The sequence below is a fragment of the Blennius ocellaris genome, assembly GCF_963422515.1.
Source record: "Blennius ocellaris genome assembly, chromosome: 2".
NCBI classification, from domain to species: Eukaryota; Metazoa; Chordata; class Actinopteri; order Blenniiformes; family Blenniidae; genus Blennius; species Blennius ocellaris.
Window position 1 is genome coordinate 23,362,232 of NC_137651.1, and position 19,219 is coordinate 23,381,450.

Here is a 19,219-nt window from a genome sequence, read left to right on the forward strand (position 1 = left end):
TGACTGCCTCCGTGGGATTCTGATGTAAGGTCACCTCCCTTCGCCTTGTGAGAGTGGATCTTCTCAGCAGGCCTCTGAGTATCTCTTCAACTCCCAAAGTGGACCCTGGAATGACCTCAGAGGCTTTTAATTTGCACCGCTGGCAGTTTCTGTGATTATGTGGGGTCGATATGAGATTGCTTATGATGCTTGCCCATCACAGTGAATAAATCATCATCTCTGAACTGGGAAAGTTGAATTTATTATGATTATCAAGCTGATCAAAATGCAAGACAGTTGAACTATTTATTCCATAAATATGTGCCACATATAGCCCAATTCCATCTTGAGTAGGGAAGTATTGCCTTTTTTCTTGTTTTCTTGAATATATATCTATATAATTTGCTTGGTGGTTTGGGGGTCAAGATTGGAGCCTCTTGCAGATCAGTTTTGGGCAATTGCCTTTTGTTTGACACCCCTGATCTAGACAATTAGAGGAACTACCACAAAACAGACAAACAGAGCTTTATGTTGAGAACTAGTCAATATAATGTCACCAGAACTGTCCCAGTGTGCAATCATTGTAGGATTATCTTCTGAGTACCATCAAAAGCACAGGAATATTAATGAAGTGTCAGATAGAAAATGACAAAGCTATTTTTGAAAAAAGGTGCAATATTTCAAAGCCATAAAATCAAAATAAATCAATTTGACCCAACAGTGAATGGGTTCATTACAAACCAAATGAATTATAATGCCCCTAAAACCAACTGTCTTTTTAAAAAATTCTTACAAATTCCCATTTTGGTAAGATTTTGCAAATCAATCAATTTTCATCAATGCAAATTAATCAAACCAACACATTCCTTTTAGTTTATTTTGTTTTTGTTGTCCCACTGGCTAACCAGAGATCAGCATGCATAAGAACATAAAGGCAGGCTTGTTTCTCCCTGTTGACTTGTGGGGGGAAAACAGACTAATGTCTTGAGCAGGAGCCTCTCGGATGGAGTCTCTGTCATCTCAGGTGGTCCGGGGGGTCAACGCCACACCAGCAGCACACCGTCTCCTCCACTGGAGGTTTTGTCATATTTATTTTTCTAGCCGGTGAAGCCACTTCCCTGACAATTAACCTTGATATAGGGACAGGTAGCGAACAATCCACGCAATGGAGAAGTTTTAGTATAACCGAAGGCTTCCAAGGTTTTACCTCCGTTAAAAGCAAATCTTTCCTCACACACTACTGTTGATTAAATTTTTTTTTAACCTGCTAAAATTATTACTCATACAACAACTGCCTGGTCAATACACATCAGCTTTTAAGTTGTTTTTATGATGTTTGGTGGATGGTACATCTTTAATATGTGTCATTAACTCCCGTAGATTTTGCAAAAGCTGCAAAAGGCCCTCATATGTTTGAGACTTAAATGCAGCTTTCTCTCCTTTCAGCTCTTTAAAATATGCCTTTTTCTTTATTTAGCTTCACATTGTCGCTCCTTTCTGCTCGCAATCCCTTTTTTGGAGCCCTCTGCTCCTTAAATGGGGAGATACTTAATGGTTTCCAGATGCAAGCCCAGATGAAAGACAGGCGCTTCAGTTTTAGAGCAGAGTCTAATGAAAGTTTTTTCTTTTTTCTTTTTTTTTTTTAATTCAATGCAGGCCACCTAACTTCCAACAAGTTTGACACAACTCTTAAATTATTAACTACAAAGGATACCTGAATATGTTTTACAGGTACTTCTACACTTGAAATTAATCAGATTAATACATCTAGACTACATTTACATACAAATTGTTAGATGTCTTATATATAAATGTGTTTACATGAGATGAGTATTTTAGATTACCAGAAATCTTTTTTTTTTAAATAGAATGAAGTCTTCAAGAAACCTTTCTATCAAGAAGCTGCTTAACTGATGAAATTCTTGACATTACTGGCCAAAATGTATGTTCAGTATAAGCTGAAGTGCACGATTCAGCTAAAACATTGGAAATGTAAAGATGGTAATAAAAGGAGGAAGACATTAAGGAGAGTCTTGGACTTTATGAGAACAAAGGCAATACAATGAGGTTGTAAATATTAAGAAAAGTTATTTGAATGTTGCCAAACCTGAATTGATGAATTTGGTTTTCAAAGAAAGAGTCCTTTAATATTATTTAACTGAAGAAACTTGAGACTTTTGCTTTATGTTGGCTTTTTAAATTGAATTCCTGTAATGTTTCAAACAATTGTCTCGCTTTTACTTTTGTTCTTACTCATGTCAGACATAAATATAATGTTGTTTCAATGTTTTTTCTGGAGGGATGTATTTCAAAGTTTTTGTGAATTGCTGTGTATGATAGGTGCATTATAAACAAACCTGCTTCCACTATCCTGAAAACCTTTCCCATGCATGGCTGTGCTTCAGTCTGAACAGAACAGAGCGCCGTACTGTTAAAGTGTATTTAATCCGAGGGGCCTCAAAACATAAAAAATTTGATGAGCTAACCTTGGTTTCAGGAAGTGGACTTTTAAAAAAAACAACTCATCTCCAGTAAATCACAAATGTAGTGATTTCTGCTTGAAGTTCTTAAACTGTGTGTTATATCACATGTAATTATTCAAAGCACTCGCCAGACCTGCTTCAAATACAGAAACTCAGACATGATGGTTAACATTTTCCTTTTTCCAAGCAGTGTGTGGTACTTATGGTCTGTGATATACGAGAGGAAAGGAAAGAGACCAAAACTGTATCCTGTCCCATATCTGCACTCCAGCCCTGAGTGCCATTACCACCCCCCCTGTCTGGTGTTTTACCTCCCCTCTGCTCCCCCGCCAGATATGAGGTCCTTACAACTTCCTATTCTGCAGCCCCTTCACCCAGACCCTCCTCAGAAAGAGTGAGGCAGAAAGGCTGCCGCCCGTAAAACCACTGTGAACTCAGCAATCAATTTTTCACCCACTTGTGAAAGAGAATGTTTTCGTTTGAGACAATTTCAAGAAACTGAAAGAAAACAGAAAGTCTTAGTCAAAGTAATTGTAATCTTGGGCTGTAATCCTAGTGAAACTAAACTTTGTTGGTTTGTGTCACAGAATCAGAATATTCGTTGCAAACAGTCTCCGTCATCATTTTAAACTCTCAGCATGTCTCGTTGGTCATTAGTTTTCATCTACAGTTCTCATCCTGTCCAATTATTACTTCTAAAGTCACAGTTAGGGGCCTTTTGTAATAGTGAAGTGACACTTCTGGATTATATGACTTTGCAGCTGGCCCATAACACCATAGCTTTGAAAGAAACCACTGTGATTAAGATGGTTACTGACATTGACAGCTATAGCCTGTTAGGAAAAAAAAAACCCAAACAGCAGATGTGTTTTAATGCACATCTGGTGAGAGAAAGTGTTATGATGAATCTGGAATAGGTTGTGACTGCGCAAGTGACATAAGAATACTGTAGGAAGTTTTAGTGACGCTCAATTGACAATAATTATAAAGAAATTCAACATTGTTTGGCTTGCATGAAGAATATAAAGCCTTTGCTGGCAGTTTGCGTCTTCCTTGATTTGATTCATGTACTCGTGCTTCCTACCACTCTAAACTGCACGTTTACGTGATTGGTAAAATTTTCCTGGTGTATCTTTCCTTTGGCCTGATATGAGTTGGAATTAGTCATACCTTCCCATGGCGTTGACTCAAGTGTCCCGTGGTCCAAAATCAGCCCACAAGAGGATCGAATCAGGAGCACAAAAACCACCAAGGAAGTGGTTCAAAATTTCAAAAGAGTTTGTATAAACATGCATAATGCAAGGAGTTCTTTGGGCATTTCGCTGTATTTGGCATCAGCATATATCGTGAAGATTGGCTTTGTGATGCGAGTGTAGTAATTTTCACCACTAATTATTGTTTTGCCACATTTTCATCATGTATACTCTGTGCCACGACGAAGAAAATCTTTGAAATGAAACGTTATCACAGCCCACTCAAGGTGAAATTATGCTGTTAGTGAATCCTCATCTGAACTGTGTTTGAAACCGCTGGTATAGAAGATGGAGAAATGCATGTATTATATTGACAAGGGTTTTACTAGTTATTAAAGTAATAAATGCAACCGGATGCAAAACATAGGAAAATAATTATTTCCCCCAGTGCCATCAGAATTCAACCCTCAGAAGCTCTTTTAGATTTTGCTGCGCTGTGTACTTTGTACGCTGTACTCTGTATGCTGTGAAAGCTATTATTTTCATTTCACTCTATTAGCGGAGTGTATTTGAGTGTCTGTTGTGGATAGAATTTGTGAAAGCAACTTCAGCCATCCAGAAAAGACCTAGATTTTGTTTTCCCTCAGAAAGTATGGAACCTTAGGCCTGGTGTTGCTGCATATTAGTCCCTTTTTCCCCACCTGTGGTCTTTAGTTGTGCACTTTGTTCAACATTGGCAAATGATTAGGTGTCTTTGAGGCTGTTGGCAGGCCACTGGCTCCATTAAAACCACTGTGGATCTTAATGGTCCCCAGAGTGTAAATCTCCATGTTTTTGGTTACCTCGTGAATGCTCCTGCTGCCTCAAGTGCCAAGCAAAGAAAACGTACACAAGAAATATGAAAATCTATGAGCTGTTGACTTTAAACTTTACACAACGTTGCCAAACTTGACAGACACGCGGCAGCAAATGCCTCCTAAAAACAAACAACAAACCGTCAAGACATTTTTTACGTGCATCATGCTCATGGGCCGTTTCATGAATCTGAAAGCATCGTGGTTCAGATAGCGTTGTATTCAGAGTTGTTCTGTGCACATATGTAGACAGTTGTGGGAAACTAAGAGGCAGTTACGGATGATACTTGAACGGTTTCAGCCTTGAGATCGTTTGTATCATGTTACTCCGACAAAGCAGCCAGACATCCAGGAGTTTTTAATGTCCCCATTTCATAGACCTTACACATGTCCTGAACTATTTAGTGATGATCTCCAGCCTGTCGTCTCCTGAATGGACTCCCAAATCTTCCACATGTGGTTGTTCTGAACCCAGACATCACCGTCTGTGCAGAAAATGTTTGCCGTTTTGACACATCCATTAACATTGTGTGGGCTCCTTCCTTCCACCGGGGCCAGTGTGATCTGTGTCAGGGTCTTTGCTGTGGTGGTGGATATGTCACAAAGTCGCTGGCCCTGCCTATCGGCTACTTTAGTGAGCAGTGAAAGAGGCCTTTAGGAGGTCTCCACCTCGCCTTCTTCATCTCCGCTCGCCTCAGAAGTGATGCCAGGACAATAGTGGGAGAGGAGTGTGCGCGGCTTCACACCAGCTGTGAGAGCTCAAAGCATTTCTCAGTCCAGACTTCCACAACTCGCCCACTCATTTGATTTATTTCAGCCTACGCTCTCCTCCTCGCCTATTCTGTCATTTAGCAATCTGCATCTATCTGTCATGTCGTGCGTGTGGAATTCCTTTTTGTACAACCTTACATGGTGGTTGAAATCACCTACCTGCAGGCTATTGCTCAGAGAGAAAGCATTGCATCATTCCAGGTAAACCATCATAAATACGGGATCTAAAAATCTTTGTTGGAGCATCGGGTTACCTTTCATAAATCTCCACCATTCATTAAACAAGGTCCCCTTTATGCGAGCACCCTTGGGATGAAAACTTGTTTTTGTTCAACGTCCCTCCCGGCCTCTGTAACTTAATCACTTCTTTTAACCCACATCAGCTGCCCGGCCAGCAGATGCAAGCAACACCACTCTCCAATTAAGATAAAAGCAAGCTCAATCATGCTTGCTTTTATTTGGATTTCTTCATGCCACAAAGTTGCACTTGGGTTAATGCGTGTCTGGTACACAGTAGTGACCCGCTCACATGTGCTCGGTTTATTTGCAAAGAATACAAATACTGTTTGGATGGCCGCAGTCCCAAATTAGTTTGGTCTTGGTGTTGTGCTTCACAGGCACCACGAGACTGACGAGTAATCATTTTATTCCCAAGTTTGTTCGTTTGTGCCTTTGCTTATGTGTGTGAGATCCACTCGCAGGACGAACGCACGCCGAGGTTGATGGATGTGTGTGATGATTTCCCAGTTGGCAAACATTTACATGCTCACTCCGTCATCTGCGGCCTGTTTGGATTGGCGGAGGTGCGGCCGTGATTGGCTGATTCCACTGAGGAATACGAGAGATGGATTTTGTTTGACTGGAGTTTTCTGGAGTACTGGGCGCTTGATTAAAAACTGCATCACCTTCATTTTAACACTGGTCTTGGCCTTTAGCAACGTCTTACCAAAGTTCACGTTTTTTTTGGTTTGACAACAAAGGGTGCACACGGAGCGGTGCCTCGGGGCAAGTCAGGTCAGTCTGATGTTTTAAGGAACAACTGAAATAATTGTTATTTTTATATGGTGATTCTAATGAGTGTTTTGGGAAATCCATATCTAAAAATAGGAACCACCCAAGCCTTGGATTTGTTTTTCCCCAGACCTGGCTGTTTCACAGACCACAGAATGAGGACCTTAGAAGAGCCAGAATATTTTGGAGCATCCGAAAGCCTCAGGATCATTATTCCATTTGGATGTATTCTTCAAAAACACACAGAGGCATGTTTTCTCCCGTGAATCCTGTTCTTCTCGATTGGACAGCCAGTCAGTCAGAAAACCTTGTGAGGAGCAGCTCCTGGAATCTGATGGGAGAATAAGAAGCGCCTCGGTTATCTCTGAATTTCCCCAGCTTGTTTTACTAAGGGTTCAGCCAAACGTTGCCTTTCCCCTGCTGATAAGACAGTTCCCATCATGCCTCACTCACACACATGAAGTGTAGGGAGAATACTGCTGGCTGCCGCCGATGATCTAAGATTACTCTTGCTTTTTGAACTTTTAATCCAATAAAAATAGAGTTAGTGTAATACCTATACGGTGCAAAGGAAGAGAGTAAAAAGGCAGTGGGAAAGTGAGACAAGGGCCTCGTGCGTCAAAACGAATACAACAAAGTGGTGAGTGATATTTTTCTACCACCTGCTGGGTGGAGAATATTTGCACATTCCTGGCACATCATAAATTCTGTTTTGCTCATCAATACTTTGACGTATGCATATTTAGAGGAGGTTAGGGTTATTCACTGCATGTTAGTATCTATATATAATCCAAAATGGAGCATCAAACAAACAAATCTGAAAGAGACTCCAGAGATTAGAAATGGATCAGTCTCTGCTATGACAGTATTGCTGAAGCAAAGCAACTTAAGCCGCTGCATGAATCTTTTTTTTATTATTATTAGTTTTACACACAATCTGTTTACGGATTCAAACTCTTTATGAATTCAGACTTTCGGATCAGATCATCTTCCTTATCCTCACGCACCTCTCAGGCCCCAGTTTGTGGTTTGGCTAATTGTTCCACTCATGTTCCATTTGAATACATCATTTGAAATTAGTGGCTGGCGCATTATAATCCCGTGGACAGACAACCTCTGCGTTGCTGAAAGATGACACCGATATGCAGCTATTAACCTATCAAGACGAGACCTGAAGTTGCAGTCTCTGCAGATTCCTAAATACTCTGATTGCCTCAGGCATTCTAGTGGTGGTTTATGCAAATGTGATTATGTGGTTTATTATCTTTCGATATATATTACTAAACAGTCATTCATTTCACTCACACATGAATGGTTTCGCAGAATCTCACTACTTTATGCACACTTGAGCAGAGCGACAAGAGTGATTATGCCTGAACTTTTCCTTTTTGTCGAACTTTTTCCCTGAACAGAAACTTTCAGTATCTCTCTAGCACACACTGCATGACTGCACTTTGCTCAAGTTGATACTTTTAACACTTAAGGAACTTAAGGGAAATCCTTAATTCAAAGTGAAGTCTCTGTTCCATCAGAACAGAATTGAGAGGAGAGTGCTTCAATTCCCACCTCACCAAAAGTAACGGATCTCTTTTCTTTACTTTCAACCCTTATACTTCATTTTTTAAATGCTCATAACTTAAACATACATGTCAGCTTTCTAAATGTGATTTCCGTGTAGTGTATGTGGGCGTTTATTCTAGAATACGTTGTGGCTGGCTGAAATGGAAAGAAACGTGCCTGCATCAGTCACAATGGAAGAAATATATTCCAGCAGATCTGTTATTAAATACTCGTTGCACATTTTAAGGCATTTTGTTTCTTCAAGCTGCAGGTATCTGTTGCTTTCTGCACAGCCGGCACCAATCATACAACTGTGAATAAAACAAACATGGAGCTGTGGGGTTGTTATAAATAACTTGACCCTCTGGAAACAAAAATGATAAAACAGTAGAGTAAGTTGCAGCCTCGGCACGTTAAAAGATGGAGCGGCTTACTTGTATTGCTCTTGGTTTCCCCTTTCCTCTTGTGGTTTATTATTCTTCTCCTTGGCTTGTGCCTCTGCCAGCTTTACAACTCTCCCACTCCTGCTCACCCTCTGTTAGGAGTTACAGTCAGTAGTGTGGGGCATGCTCTCGTTTGCCATCTGCTCAGGAAGGAGAACAAGGCTGAATTACTGCAGCTAAACCATCTTCTCAGATGAATGATTTCCATCTATTCACAGTCAAACCAATGCCATTTAAAAAAAAGAAAAAAAGAAAAAATAGGGAACTCGATGTTTGATGATAAGCATGGCTTGTCTTATTTTTCTTGGCAACGTCCCTGATGACTACTCCGTGTTACCAAGTGGAGGCTCCCTGCTGCTGAGCACCGTTTCAGCTTCTATTTTTTTTCTTCCAATTAGTGCTTCTCTAAAAAGATCCATTTATAAAGCATGCAAGGAAGGAGAATCCTAATCAACTTGTGAGGTTTGACTGTGCTCTAAACTGCGATCGAGAGCCAACACTTGCAAACAATTACAGTGCTGGTACCCAGGGGCCCAATCTGATTGGTGTGTTTGGCTTGTGCTGTCTTGGGAGATCCTACAGTAATTGAGTCGGCTCCTTGGCTGATGGCTTGTGAGCTGCTTTTATAGTTCCAGCGGTTCTGTCCTTCCATAGATGTGCCGCGTTATTAAAACCAGACCGCAAGCGGGACATTACATTAGAGTATAATGCGCTGCAGTGAAGCGTACTGTGTGGTATCCCACTGTTGCCCAGTCGGCCCTGTCACTGTCCTTTGCAGACAGACAGTTTTTCCTCCTGCTGGCAGCTCTCCCAGAGCTGTCTGTAGAAGTCATCCTCCTTTCCTGTCACTCCCTCCCCCTTCAACTTCATTCCTTCAGAGTCCCTTTCTGCCAAAAGGCCTGCTTGGCTCATGTTCTGCTTCAGATAAACAGTAAAGTACTGGTCCAAAGATGCTTTCAAAGCCACCTGGTTTGGTGCTCTCGTCGTAGTCTGTGGATTGCCATCACTCTAATAAAATTTAGATTTGATGTGCTGTGGTTTTGGAGTGATATTAATGAGTATATATTTCCCTTCCAGCCTGATACATATTAATTGTAATGTGTGATGTTGGAATATTTAAGCTATTACACTTTTTCTTTCTTCCCCTTGTAGGTTACTGCAACAGATGCAGACGGCGGCTCCTTTGGCTCCATCACTTACTCCCTCGGCTCTGGCATCAACAGTGTTGTTCCATCTCAATTCACCATTGGCAAGGAGACCGGCCAGATCTGCACTACCGCTGCATTAGACAGAGATCAAGGGCCAGTCAGCTTTGACTTTACCGTTACAGCCGTGGATGGGGTGAGCAAGTCGCTGCCTTTTCAAATCATGCTTAATATGAATCCATTGAGCCACGGTGTAATCCTATAAACAGCAGCAGTGCTTTCCTTACAGACAGGAGAGTAATGACCAGCATAGCTGACTCTGCAGGAAAGAAATATATGAATTGAGCAGTAAAAGTAGAAAATAAAAGTTTGAACAGCTCTACATGGTAGGTAGACCCACTCAGAAGGTAGTATAGCAGTCTATTCACTTACCCCCCCCCCCCCCCAACAAAAAAAAAGCTTAAATAAAAGGTTAAAAATGAAATGAAATTACTGCTAGCATGTTAAAGCAATCAGATTGAGAAATACCTCAACTGTCAGGCAGTAATATTTTAACAAGTTGCGCTGCCGCCTCCCTCATTTTTTGCCACCTGGTCCAAATGAAAAGCCGGCACTGTATTTTCTACAAAGGAAAAGCCTATGAAAGAGCCTTGGGTTGCAGCAAGCCCCCTCACCCTCCATGGGTCATGACATATTGCTCTTTCCCAAGGGAAACTATCAATCTGTGTCCCTGCACGAACCTGCTGGGACTTTTATTTTAGAGGCAACACTACACGGAACTTCTAACTGGGTTTACTGCCAGTTTTTACCTCCATCATTAATGTGGCTTAAATCCTGTGTGGGTTTTTTGGGGGGTTCTTATTCATGATTGAATGCATATAAAAGTTTAACAAAGGGTCTTTTTGTTTCCTCCGCAGGGTGGACTGAGCTCAGTTTCCTATGTGCAGGTAGATCTGGTCGACATTAATGACAACAGACCCGTTTTCTACCCGCTCAGTTATGCAGTTAGTTTGAGCACGCAGAGCGCTCCTGGGACGTCCGTCGTCAGAGTGACAGCTTACGACCTGGACTCGGGCGCAAATGGCAGAATTACATACAAAACAATTCCAGGAGGGGCCTCCCCATTCTTCACCCTCAACAAAGACACAGGTTGGCTGTGTTCCACTTGTTTCTTCTCACAATTGTATAGTAAAACATATTCTGACAATGCAGCTTTTTGTAGGTGTGATCTCCCTGTCTCGGTCCGTCTATGGGAAGGCCAACTCCATCATCCCCATGGTCATCTCTGCTCAGGATGGTGGCGGCCTACTGGCCTCCATCAATGCCAGAGTCAACATTAGTGTTGTGGCCGGGCTGGTGGCACCACCCGTCTTCGAACAGACTCAATACTACTTCACTGTGTCTGAGGACGCCTTACGAGGAACTGTCGTCGGCAACGTGAAGGCGAGCGTCAAGACAGGTGGGCAACACAGACACATGCCACCACTCATTCAGCAGGCCATAGTGATTGATTAAAGTACTCCATTGATCCCATTGTTTCCACCTCTCACTTTTTCCAGGCACCAATAAAGATATCTCCTACATCATCAGCTCTGGGGACCCGACAGGGTACTTCACAGTGGATCCTGACACCGGAGCTTTAAGAACCAGTTTTCCCCTCGATCATGAAGCCCAGCCTGCTTTATATTTGGAGTTGCAGGCCAGGAGTGGCAATCCACCAGCCTTTGGACACACCAGAGTCCACATCACCATAGCAGACATCAATGACAACCCTCCTGTTTTCATACCCTCGTCCTCGGAGTCCCTGCTCTTGCCAGAGTACACAGAAATGGGTACGGTGGTCTACCGGGTCCGAGCTGAGGACACAGACTCCGGAGTCAATGGACAGCTAAGCTTCGACCTGTTTTCTCCGAACGGAATCCAGAGGATCTTCAGCATGGAGCGCAGCAGTGGCGAGATTCGCCTGGTGGGCAGCCTATCCTATGAAAACACCCCTCGCTATGACCTGCAAGTGATTGCCAAGGACAGTGGCGTACCGCAGCTCAGTGCAACCTTCACGCTTGTAGTTCATGTTCAGGCAGAGAACGACCAGGGGCCTGTGTTTGATACCCTCACCTACCGCGTGGAGCTCAAAGAGGGCACTCCAATAAGCACCCGCTTTCTGCAAGTCAGAGCTTTGAACAGGGAAACCCCTGGCTCGGGTCACTCAAGCGCTCTGGCTTATCATCTCCGTCCAGACGGCGATGCAGCAGGTTTTGGCATCGCTGCAGACAGTGGCTGGCTGTTTGTGAAAAGCGCTCTGGACAGAGAAGTCAAAGAGATGTATCTTCTAACTGTGCTGGCCAGTGCAGGGCATGGGCAGCTGAAAAAGACAGGCAGTGCCACGGTGCGGATATCTGTGACCGATGAGAATGATAACTCACCTCGGCTCACACAGGAGAGGGTCTTCATGGCGGTGAGAGAGAACCTGCCTCCGGGAACAGGCTTCGGTCATGTCTTGGCGACAGACCGAGACAGCGGTCCCAATGGACGCCTTAACTACCGCTTCCTGCACCCGGATCGTCACTTCCAGATAAACAGTAACACAGGTAAATGAAATCATTATGATTGACAGAGTGTTGAGGGAATACTATGGATCGCTTGTGTTTACTGCATTCCATGCCCAAATACAATCTGTGTATTCTTATTCAAATGAAAACTGCACACATCAGGATGTGTTTGTATACTCTATAGATGAGGCATTAAAGAAAAAAGCAGACTTGTTTTTTAAGCAATTGATTTTAATAAGGCTGCTGTTGACAGAGGAGATAAAACAACAAAAGAAACCTGTGCTACAGATATTATTTGAATTCGAGATGCCTTCGAGATGATGGGAAATATCCTCCTGTGAAGACATAGAAGCATTCCTCACCCAGAAATTCAAATCAATATCGTTCATGCTTTTTGAATTAATTTGTTGATGAGATACTTAAATAAAAGCCATTCTTCTTTTACACGAGACATAAATCTAACATGGAGGTATAGACACCGTCTCAAACGCTGTATTTGTGTCACTGAAAATAAATGTTTTGGTTGTGAAGGAAAAAGAAATTAAGTCAACTTCCCGAGTCATCTCTGAAAGATGAGAGACTACAGCTTCTCTTTCCCGACATTCATAAATTAGTCAGATGACGGTGACAGTAGTGCAAAGGCTCTAATTGGCCTGCTGAGCCTGTTAGTCTGTGGGTGGAGACTGAGGCTATGATTTGTGATCACTTTCCTGTAGAGATGTGAGTCTACAGCGTCTGCCAGCATCCACAATCTTTCTTTGTGTGTGTGTGTGTGTGTGTGTGTGTGTGTGTGTGTGTGTGTGTGTGTGTGTGTGTGTGTGTGTGTGTGTGTGTGTGTGTGTGTGTGTGTGTGTGTGTGTGTGTGTGTGTGTGTGTGTGTCCGTCTGCACGCTGTGCTTGTCTATTACTTGTGTGTGGTTGATCAAAGCACACGAGCTCCTCAGTCTCATCATCATTCCAGTGGACGAGTGCCTCTGCATAAACTCCCTCTCGTTGGTTTCCCTCTCTCCCCCCAGGTGAGATCAGCACCAGGATGACGCTGGATCGAGAACAGCAGTCGAGCTACCAGCTGGCGGTGGTGGTGCAGGACGGGGGTTCGCCCCCTCATAGTGCCACGGGCACGGCCTTCATCACTGTTCTGGATGACAATGACAACGAGCCAGCTTTCACACACAGCCAGTCAGGGAAAAGCCTCATCATACAGGTGATCAAACAAACACCGATGAGCACTGGATGAAATGTTTTCATGTACTGACTGGTGTCGGTTGGATTTTTAACCCTCAGGTGACAGAAAGTCAGTCTTCAGGGGTCGTACTGGGGACACTGCAGGCCAAAGACCCAGATGAAGGGGAGAATGGAACTGTATTCTACTCTTTGTCAGGTACTTCAATCATAGTCATAGTCATAGACATCATCAGTCACTTGACCGACCCATGCAGATCTGACAGCTGAGCCACTGGAACTCGACAATCATGCAGCTACATAGTAATTGGGAGAGACAATTAGAAATACACATTGACGGGTTCAGCTGCTGTGTTTTTTGACACGTGTTCGCTAATTGATGATTTTGGAGAAAGTTAGAGACATTTTCACAACAGAGATTGGCGATATTTACTAAAAAGTATGAAACACTGGTGTAATAAGCTTTTAATTCTGGGTGGCAACTGTTTAGCATTTGTTTGCAAAAATGTGTATTTGCATAAACTTGTTATGTCACTAATTTGCACTTATATGTCATAAGAGGGCATGAGAAGAAGGTTTAGTATCAAATGAAACAGTAACAAGTGGGTAGAGATTAATATTTACTTGCATCGACTCCTATTCCGATCCTGAGCATTGCTTTATCTGTCTTGTTTTTTTGTTTGTTTAGCAAGTATATACAAATTTGTTCCCACTTTTCGAACCTTTAGTAACAATCTTTACCAGAAATACTTCATCCGAGTATAAAACTGACAGTAAAAGAGCTGAATTGGAGCATTATGTTGCATCAATGCAAAGTCGAGTAAAACCAACAACATTTGTGACACTTGACCTGCTGCTAATGCTCTGGATATAATGTTGCAACGAACGAAGCTTAATTCAATCTGACCATCTGGCAATATCATCTCAGACATTACATGTACAAGGCAATTGTGAAATCATCAGGGCTTTGATTGATGAAATTTAACAAAATCACATTGATTGTAAAGTGGTTTATTATCGATGATGGGTCTGCAGTATCATAGCGGCTACCCCGAAAGGCTTAAAGAGATAAAAACATATTTTGCACCATCGAGAAGGCATCTTTAACATTTTGGAATGTAGTGCTTTCTGCTCTCTTGTGTGCCTCGTCTGACATTAAAGCGCGGTTCCTCCTTCCCCCAGGTCCGCGGGCCGAGCGTTTCTCTTTGAACCCAAACACGGGTGAGCTGCGTTCATCATCCCCTCTCAGCCACTCAGAACGGCCCGAGTACGCCCTGACGCTGACGGCCACCGACAGAGGACTGCCCCCGCGCAGCACCTCCTGCTCCCTCATCATTCAGGTCAGACTCCCCCCCCTGGCATCCAGCCAGCACAAACACCCTCACCACTCACCTCTTTTAATATCAAAGAATGGAGTCGGAGCCGAGAGGATCCACGTCTCTGGGCCCCTCAGACGAGCGGCAGACTTATCAGCCTCACTTCTGACAGCGTCCCCTCCCATTCCCTCCCTTTTCTTACCCTGTGGATTTTCAAAAGGAAAATTTCTATCTGAAATGGAAAAGTGGGTCTGAATCAAATACTCCCAGCTGGCTTTTGATGAGGGCCAGCTGTAGACCGCTCTGATCAAGGTCATACTCAATGACTTCAACACTTTTTTAATACAGTAGCCCCTCTTGCAAGGAGCAGCGGCGCTACGCACTCGACGTAAAACACGGCTTTACTGAGGGGTAATTCGAGTTAATATTTAATATAGAACAGAAAGGGGACACAATGGAAGAACACTGGAAGGAACAAAGATTTATAGGTTCCAGGAAAATAGAGCTGCCACGTAAACAGAGAGCACCAGCGTTCAGCCTTCCCCTTTTTCCAATAACAAAAAAAAAAAATGTAAGTCATAATTATGAGTTAATTGGATTAAACAGTGCAGTGTTTTTCTTGCCTGGTGACGTATTTGTGTAATTTCCTTTAATCATTCCTTTCAGAGTAATCTTTTTTAAATCCATCAATAATAAGAAGGAACCATACCAATTTATTGTTGGAGATCCATTTTCCATCTAATGTGGAACCGATTTACAGCTTGTCAACAAACATAGCATCATTTTTTTTTCGAGTGCCTACAAACTGTGGGAAATGTTCTGTCGGATGGTAAATATCCAAATCGGTCCATCAGGCTTTGACAGCTCTGTCTGTAATTATGCAAAAGATGTGAGCAGCAATGCGTGTCCATCTCTCTTCCTTTTTTTAAATTTGCTCTTCTTGTCTCAAAGACAAAGTTTTATTTGAACAACGTGTTGTGTGATCTTTTCTCACGACGCAGAGGAGTAATAATGTCGTAGTGTTTCTGAAGACACTTGAACTGCTCATCAAAGGAAGTGCGAAGCGACACGAAGGACAGGAACACGAGTCTCTTTGTATTTCATCTTGTGATTGTATTACTTTTTCATCTATTATTTTTTTCCTGGCACCGCCATGCGAATCAGATTAATGTTCGCAGCCGTGTCTATAAAAGTCTATAAAAACCTCTTGTAACCAATTTCATTTATTCCAGTGAACACACTCACACTGAGTGAAGTGGACGCAATCTGTTTTCGCTTTGCCTAAAATCCATAAAGTATTTTCATTATGTATTAAAATTTGCTAACTGAAGTTAGCACCGGGCATCTCAGTGGAGCATTAGATCCACTGTAAAGTTTCTCTGGCTCACTTGCATGCATTTCTCTCCTTACTGCAGGTAATCAGCATGAACAGACCTCCAACAAAGACCAATTCACTCTCCCTGTCGTTCAACTCTGTGGAGGAGGCCAAGCCCGGCTCAGTCGTTGGCTCAGTGCGCCTGCACGATGGCGGCCCGTCAGCAGAAGGCGAGGTGACCTACACAGTGGTGGGAGGTACAGACAGAGATGGGACCTTCGTGGTGGATCGTCTGACTGGCGACGTCTTCCTGGCTCGTCCCCTCGACTACGAACGAGATGCACGGTACAACTTGCAAATTGAGGTGGACGACTTCTCTCAGGCTCCTCCGAGCAGCACCCTCGTTCACCTGGACATTGACGTAGAAGACAGCAATGACCATACTCCTCAGTTCCCCGAGGATCCTGTCACTGTTGTCATCTCTGAAAGCATGGAGCCCGGCTCCTCTGTCTACACCTTCCAGGCACAAGATAAGGACGGGAGCGGGCCCAACAGCGAGCTGGTGTATTCCATTATCCACCAGTCGCCAAACATCCCTGGGCTGTTATCGCTCGACCCCTCGACCGGGGTTCTGTCCCTGGGCCAGCAGTTGGACCACGAGGCCACCTCCAGTCTGATCCTGGCAGTGAGGGCGACAGACTCGGCGCTCGAAGTCAGCGAGAGGCGCTGGAGCTCCGTCACAGCGAGGATATACATAACCGATGAGAACGACAATCCGCCAGTGTTCATATCACCGACGGCCGTGAGCGTGATGGAGGACCAGCCGGTGGGCTTCGTGGCGCTCTACGTCATGGCCAGAGACGCCGACCAGGGGGAGAACGGTCGAGTGACTTACAGAATCCAGTCGGGAAATAGTGCAGGGACATTTAGCCTCAACCCAAACACGGGTAAGTTCGAAAGATTGCGATAGTAACAAGTGTGATCATAAAGCTGAAAAAAACAAAACAAATTTTATTTTGCTACTCCTCTACTGCCATATGTGGACATTCATGCTTCATTATCAGTATAAAATGTCTGAAAGACACGTCAGTTTTTGGCCCGTGAAGACAAAGTCATCACTCCCCACACTTTTTTGGTCAGATTTGGCTTTTTTTGTTTGTTTTGTTTTTTTGTTTTCCTTCCCCAAATGAAGATCAAGCTGAAGGTGCACTGATCTGGCACTGTGGCACAGAACACAGATGGTGTTTGACACACTAGGAAAAAGAGCATTAGAAGCATGGCATGAATGCTCAGAGCTGTGTTTCACTGCACAGAGTGACTACTTTGACGGCGATGGGACAAAACTTAAATCTAGTAAGGATTTTATAGGTTTAGTCCAAGAACATTTCAATCAAATATCATAAACCATGTTGTATGGTTCATTTCCACATTATTAGATTAATAATAATAATAATAAGATTAATATTTCAATACAGAACTGAAACAAAATGTTTTCTTGGCACAGTCTAAAGACCTTGTTTCCACACCATCAGTATAACTTGTGGTAAATACAGGCTTTGTCTTTTATTCCTGAGGCAAGCTTCAGTCATTACCGCACACTCCCCAGATCAAAGCAGAAACATCAGACCCGAGTAAAACTCAAATACTTTGGTCCTTTAACCAATCATTACTGTCTTACTCTCATTAGCCTTCCAAAAAACCCTGTAAGCAGACCTAATGTTTTGTTCAGTGACGTTGTTAAATGAGTTCTTACTCAAATAGAGCCACTTGCATAATAACTGTGCTTTGACTTGCTTTTAAAGAATATTTCAGAGTTTTATGTGAAGTTTGTTTTGTGTATTTTCTCTGTATTTTCAGCCTCATCTTTATATCAGATTTATTATATTTCAGTGTGTTTTTCATATACATTATAACTCAACTGTGTCAGATAACATTTCCAACACTGCGTGGAGGAGATAAGTTCCTTTTTTTTAAAGCCTTATCACAGCTGCCTTGCAAAATGTCTCCCTAACTCTGTTTACTCAATTTCCAACCATTTTGCATATATTTTTCTTTTTTTCTTTTTTTTTTATTACTAAAGCATGTGTTGGAAACCTTAGAGCTGAAATGCCTGACAAAGGATGACACACTCACGATTGAAACAGGCAAATGAGCATGCATCTATTTTCCTGTGTTTGGCGAGTTTCATGAACGTCTGCAAGCATTACTTGAAGTAGAACTTCTAGATTTCACTTTGCACTGCACGTGTGTACGAACTCACCACGTGGGCGTGCAGAATATTCACAAAACTGTCCCTTCCATTGACACACACACACACACACACACACACACACACACACACACACACACACACACACACACACACACACACACACACACACACACACACACTCACACAAACTCTCATTTATTAGTACAGCACAACTCTTACTTCACCTATCATGACTTATTTCTCTCCGTCGGAGGCCAGACGGAGCAGCCTGCCAAATATTAAACACACACACAAGAGAATGTGCAAAGCACACATGCACACACACACAACAGCCCATCATCTGTTATTGTCGATCTATTCCCATGAAAGACCAAAGAACCTCCTGCTCAGGCTTCTGGGAACTATTAGAGCCGGGATCAGTTACGCGTGTTTATGTGTGCGCACGTGTGTGTGTGTGTGTGTGTGTGTGTGTGTGTGTGTGTGTGTGTGTGTGTGTGTGTGTGTGTGTGTGTGTGTGTGTGTGTGTGTGTGTGTGTGTGTGTGTGTGTGTGTAGGCATGCGCGTAAGTGTTTGTGCGCTTGCATCAGAATCTGTCACTTAGTCAACGTTGACCTTGGGCTGTTTGGTCCTGTGGGCTTTGTTTTGGTGTTTAAGACACGTGTCGAAGTTTGGTCCGCCTCCCTTAAAGTCGTGAGGCAGAATCCACTCCCCCCCCCCCAAGCAGCTAGTGGGTGGGAAACATTCGGGCTCTATCATGCATGCCGCTGCTGCCGCGACGGCTCAGTGTGCAGACTCATCTTGAAGTGTTTCCACGCACGCTTGTTATTTGTTAAAATGATGACAGTGTTAATCCTCGGAGCACGTGGTTTTCTCCTGTCTCTGGGTCAATGACCTACGACCCTGGACCAACCCTCTGCACATTCTCTTTTCATTATTTGGACATCACAGTCAGCCACAATAGAGAAAACTATCAAGCCATTTTTTTTTTTCAGCTGTCACCCAGTCAGACATTTGACAGGGAAGGTGCACTGGCGCTGTGGTGAATAGCTGCTCTGTAAAAAAGACAACACCAGTTAGAGATTAACCCATCAAATGATGATGAATGAGTTGGGCCTAGCAGGCAAGACATATGTGTTTGTTGTCTCAGCAACCTCAAGTAGCCAGCACTCTTCAGTCCAACGTGTTGGCGCCACAAACCTCGCCTGG

The 19,219-nt window shown here is 43.2% G+C and overlaps 1 protein-coding gene across 1 annotated transcript in view; it reads left to right on the plus strand.

Annotated features, from left to right (window-relative positions):
* The window catches only part of dchs1a (dachsous cadherin-related 1a), a gene marked incomplete at its 5' end in the record, with an annotated part of 80,612 nt that overhangs the window by 51,673 nt on the left and 9,720 nt on the right, over nucleotides 1-19,219 (plus strand). Inside the window, 8 exons of the mRNA XM_080507782.1 lie at nucleotides 9,447-9,635; nucleotides 10,357-10,588; nucleotides 10,662-10,898; nucleotides 10,999-12,027; nucleotides 13,005-13,192; nucleotides 13,273-13,369; nucleotides 14,353-14,510; nucleotides 15,902-16,748. Of these exons, the coding sequence (XP_080363908.1) occupies nucleotides 9,447-9,635; nucleotides 10,357-10,588; nucleotides 10,662-10,898; nucleotides 10,999-12,027; nucleotides 13,005-13,192; nucleotides 13,273-13,369; nucleotides 14,353-14,510; nucleotides 15,902-16,748 (2,977 nt within the window). The remainder of the gene's footprint in view (nucleotides 1-9,446; nucleotides 9,636-10,356; nucleotides 10,589-10,661; nucleotides 10,899-10,998; nucleotides 12,028-13,004; nucleotides 13,193-13,272; nucleotides 13,370-14,352; nucleotides 14,511-15,901; nucleotides 16,749-19,219) is intronic.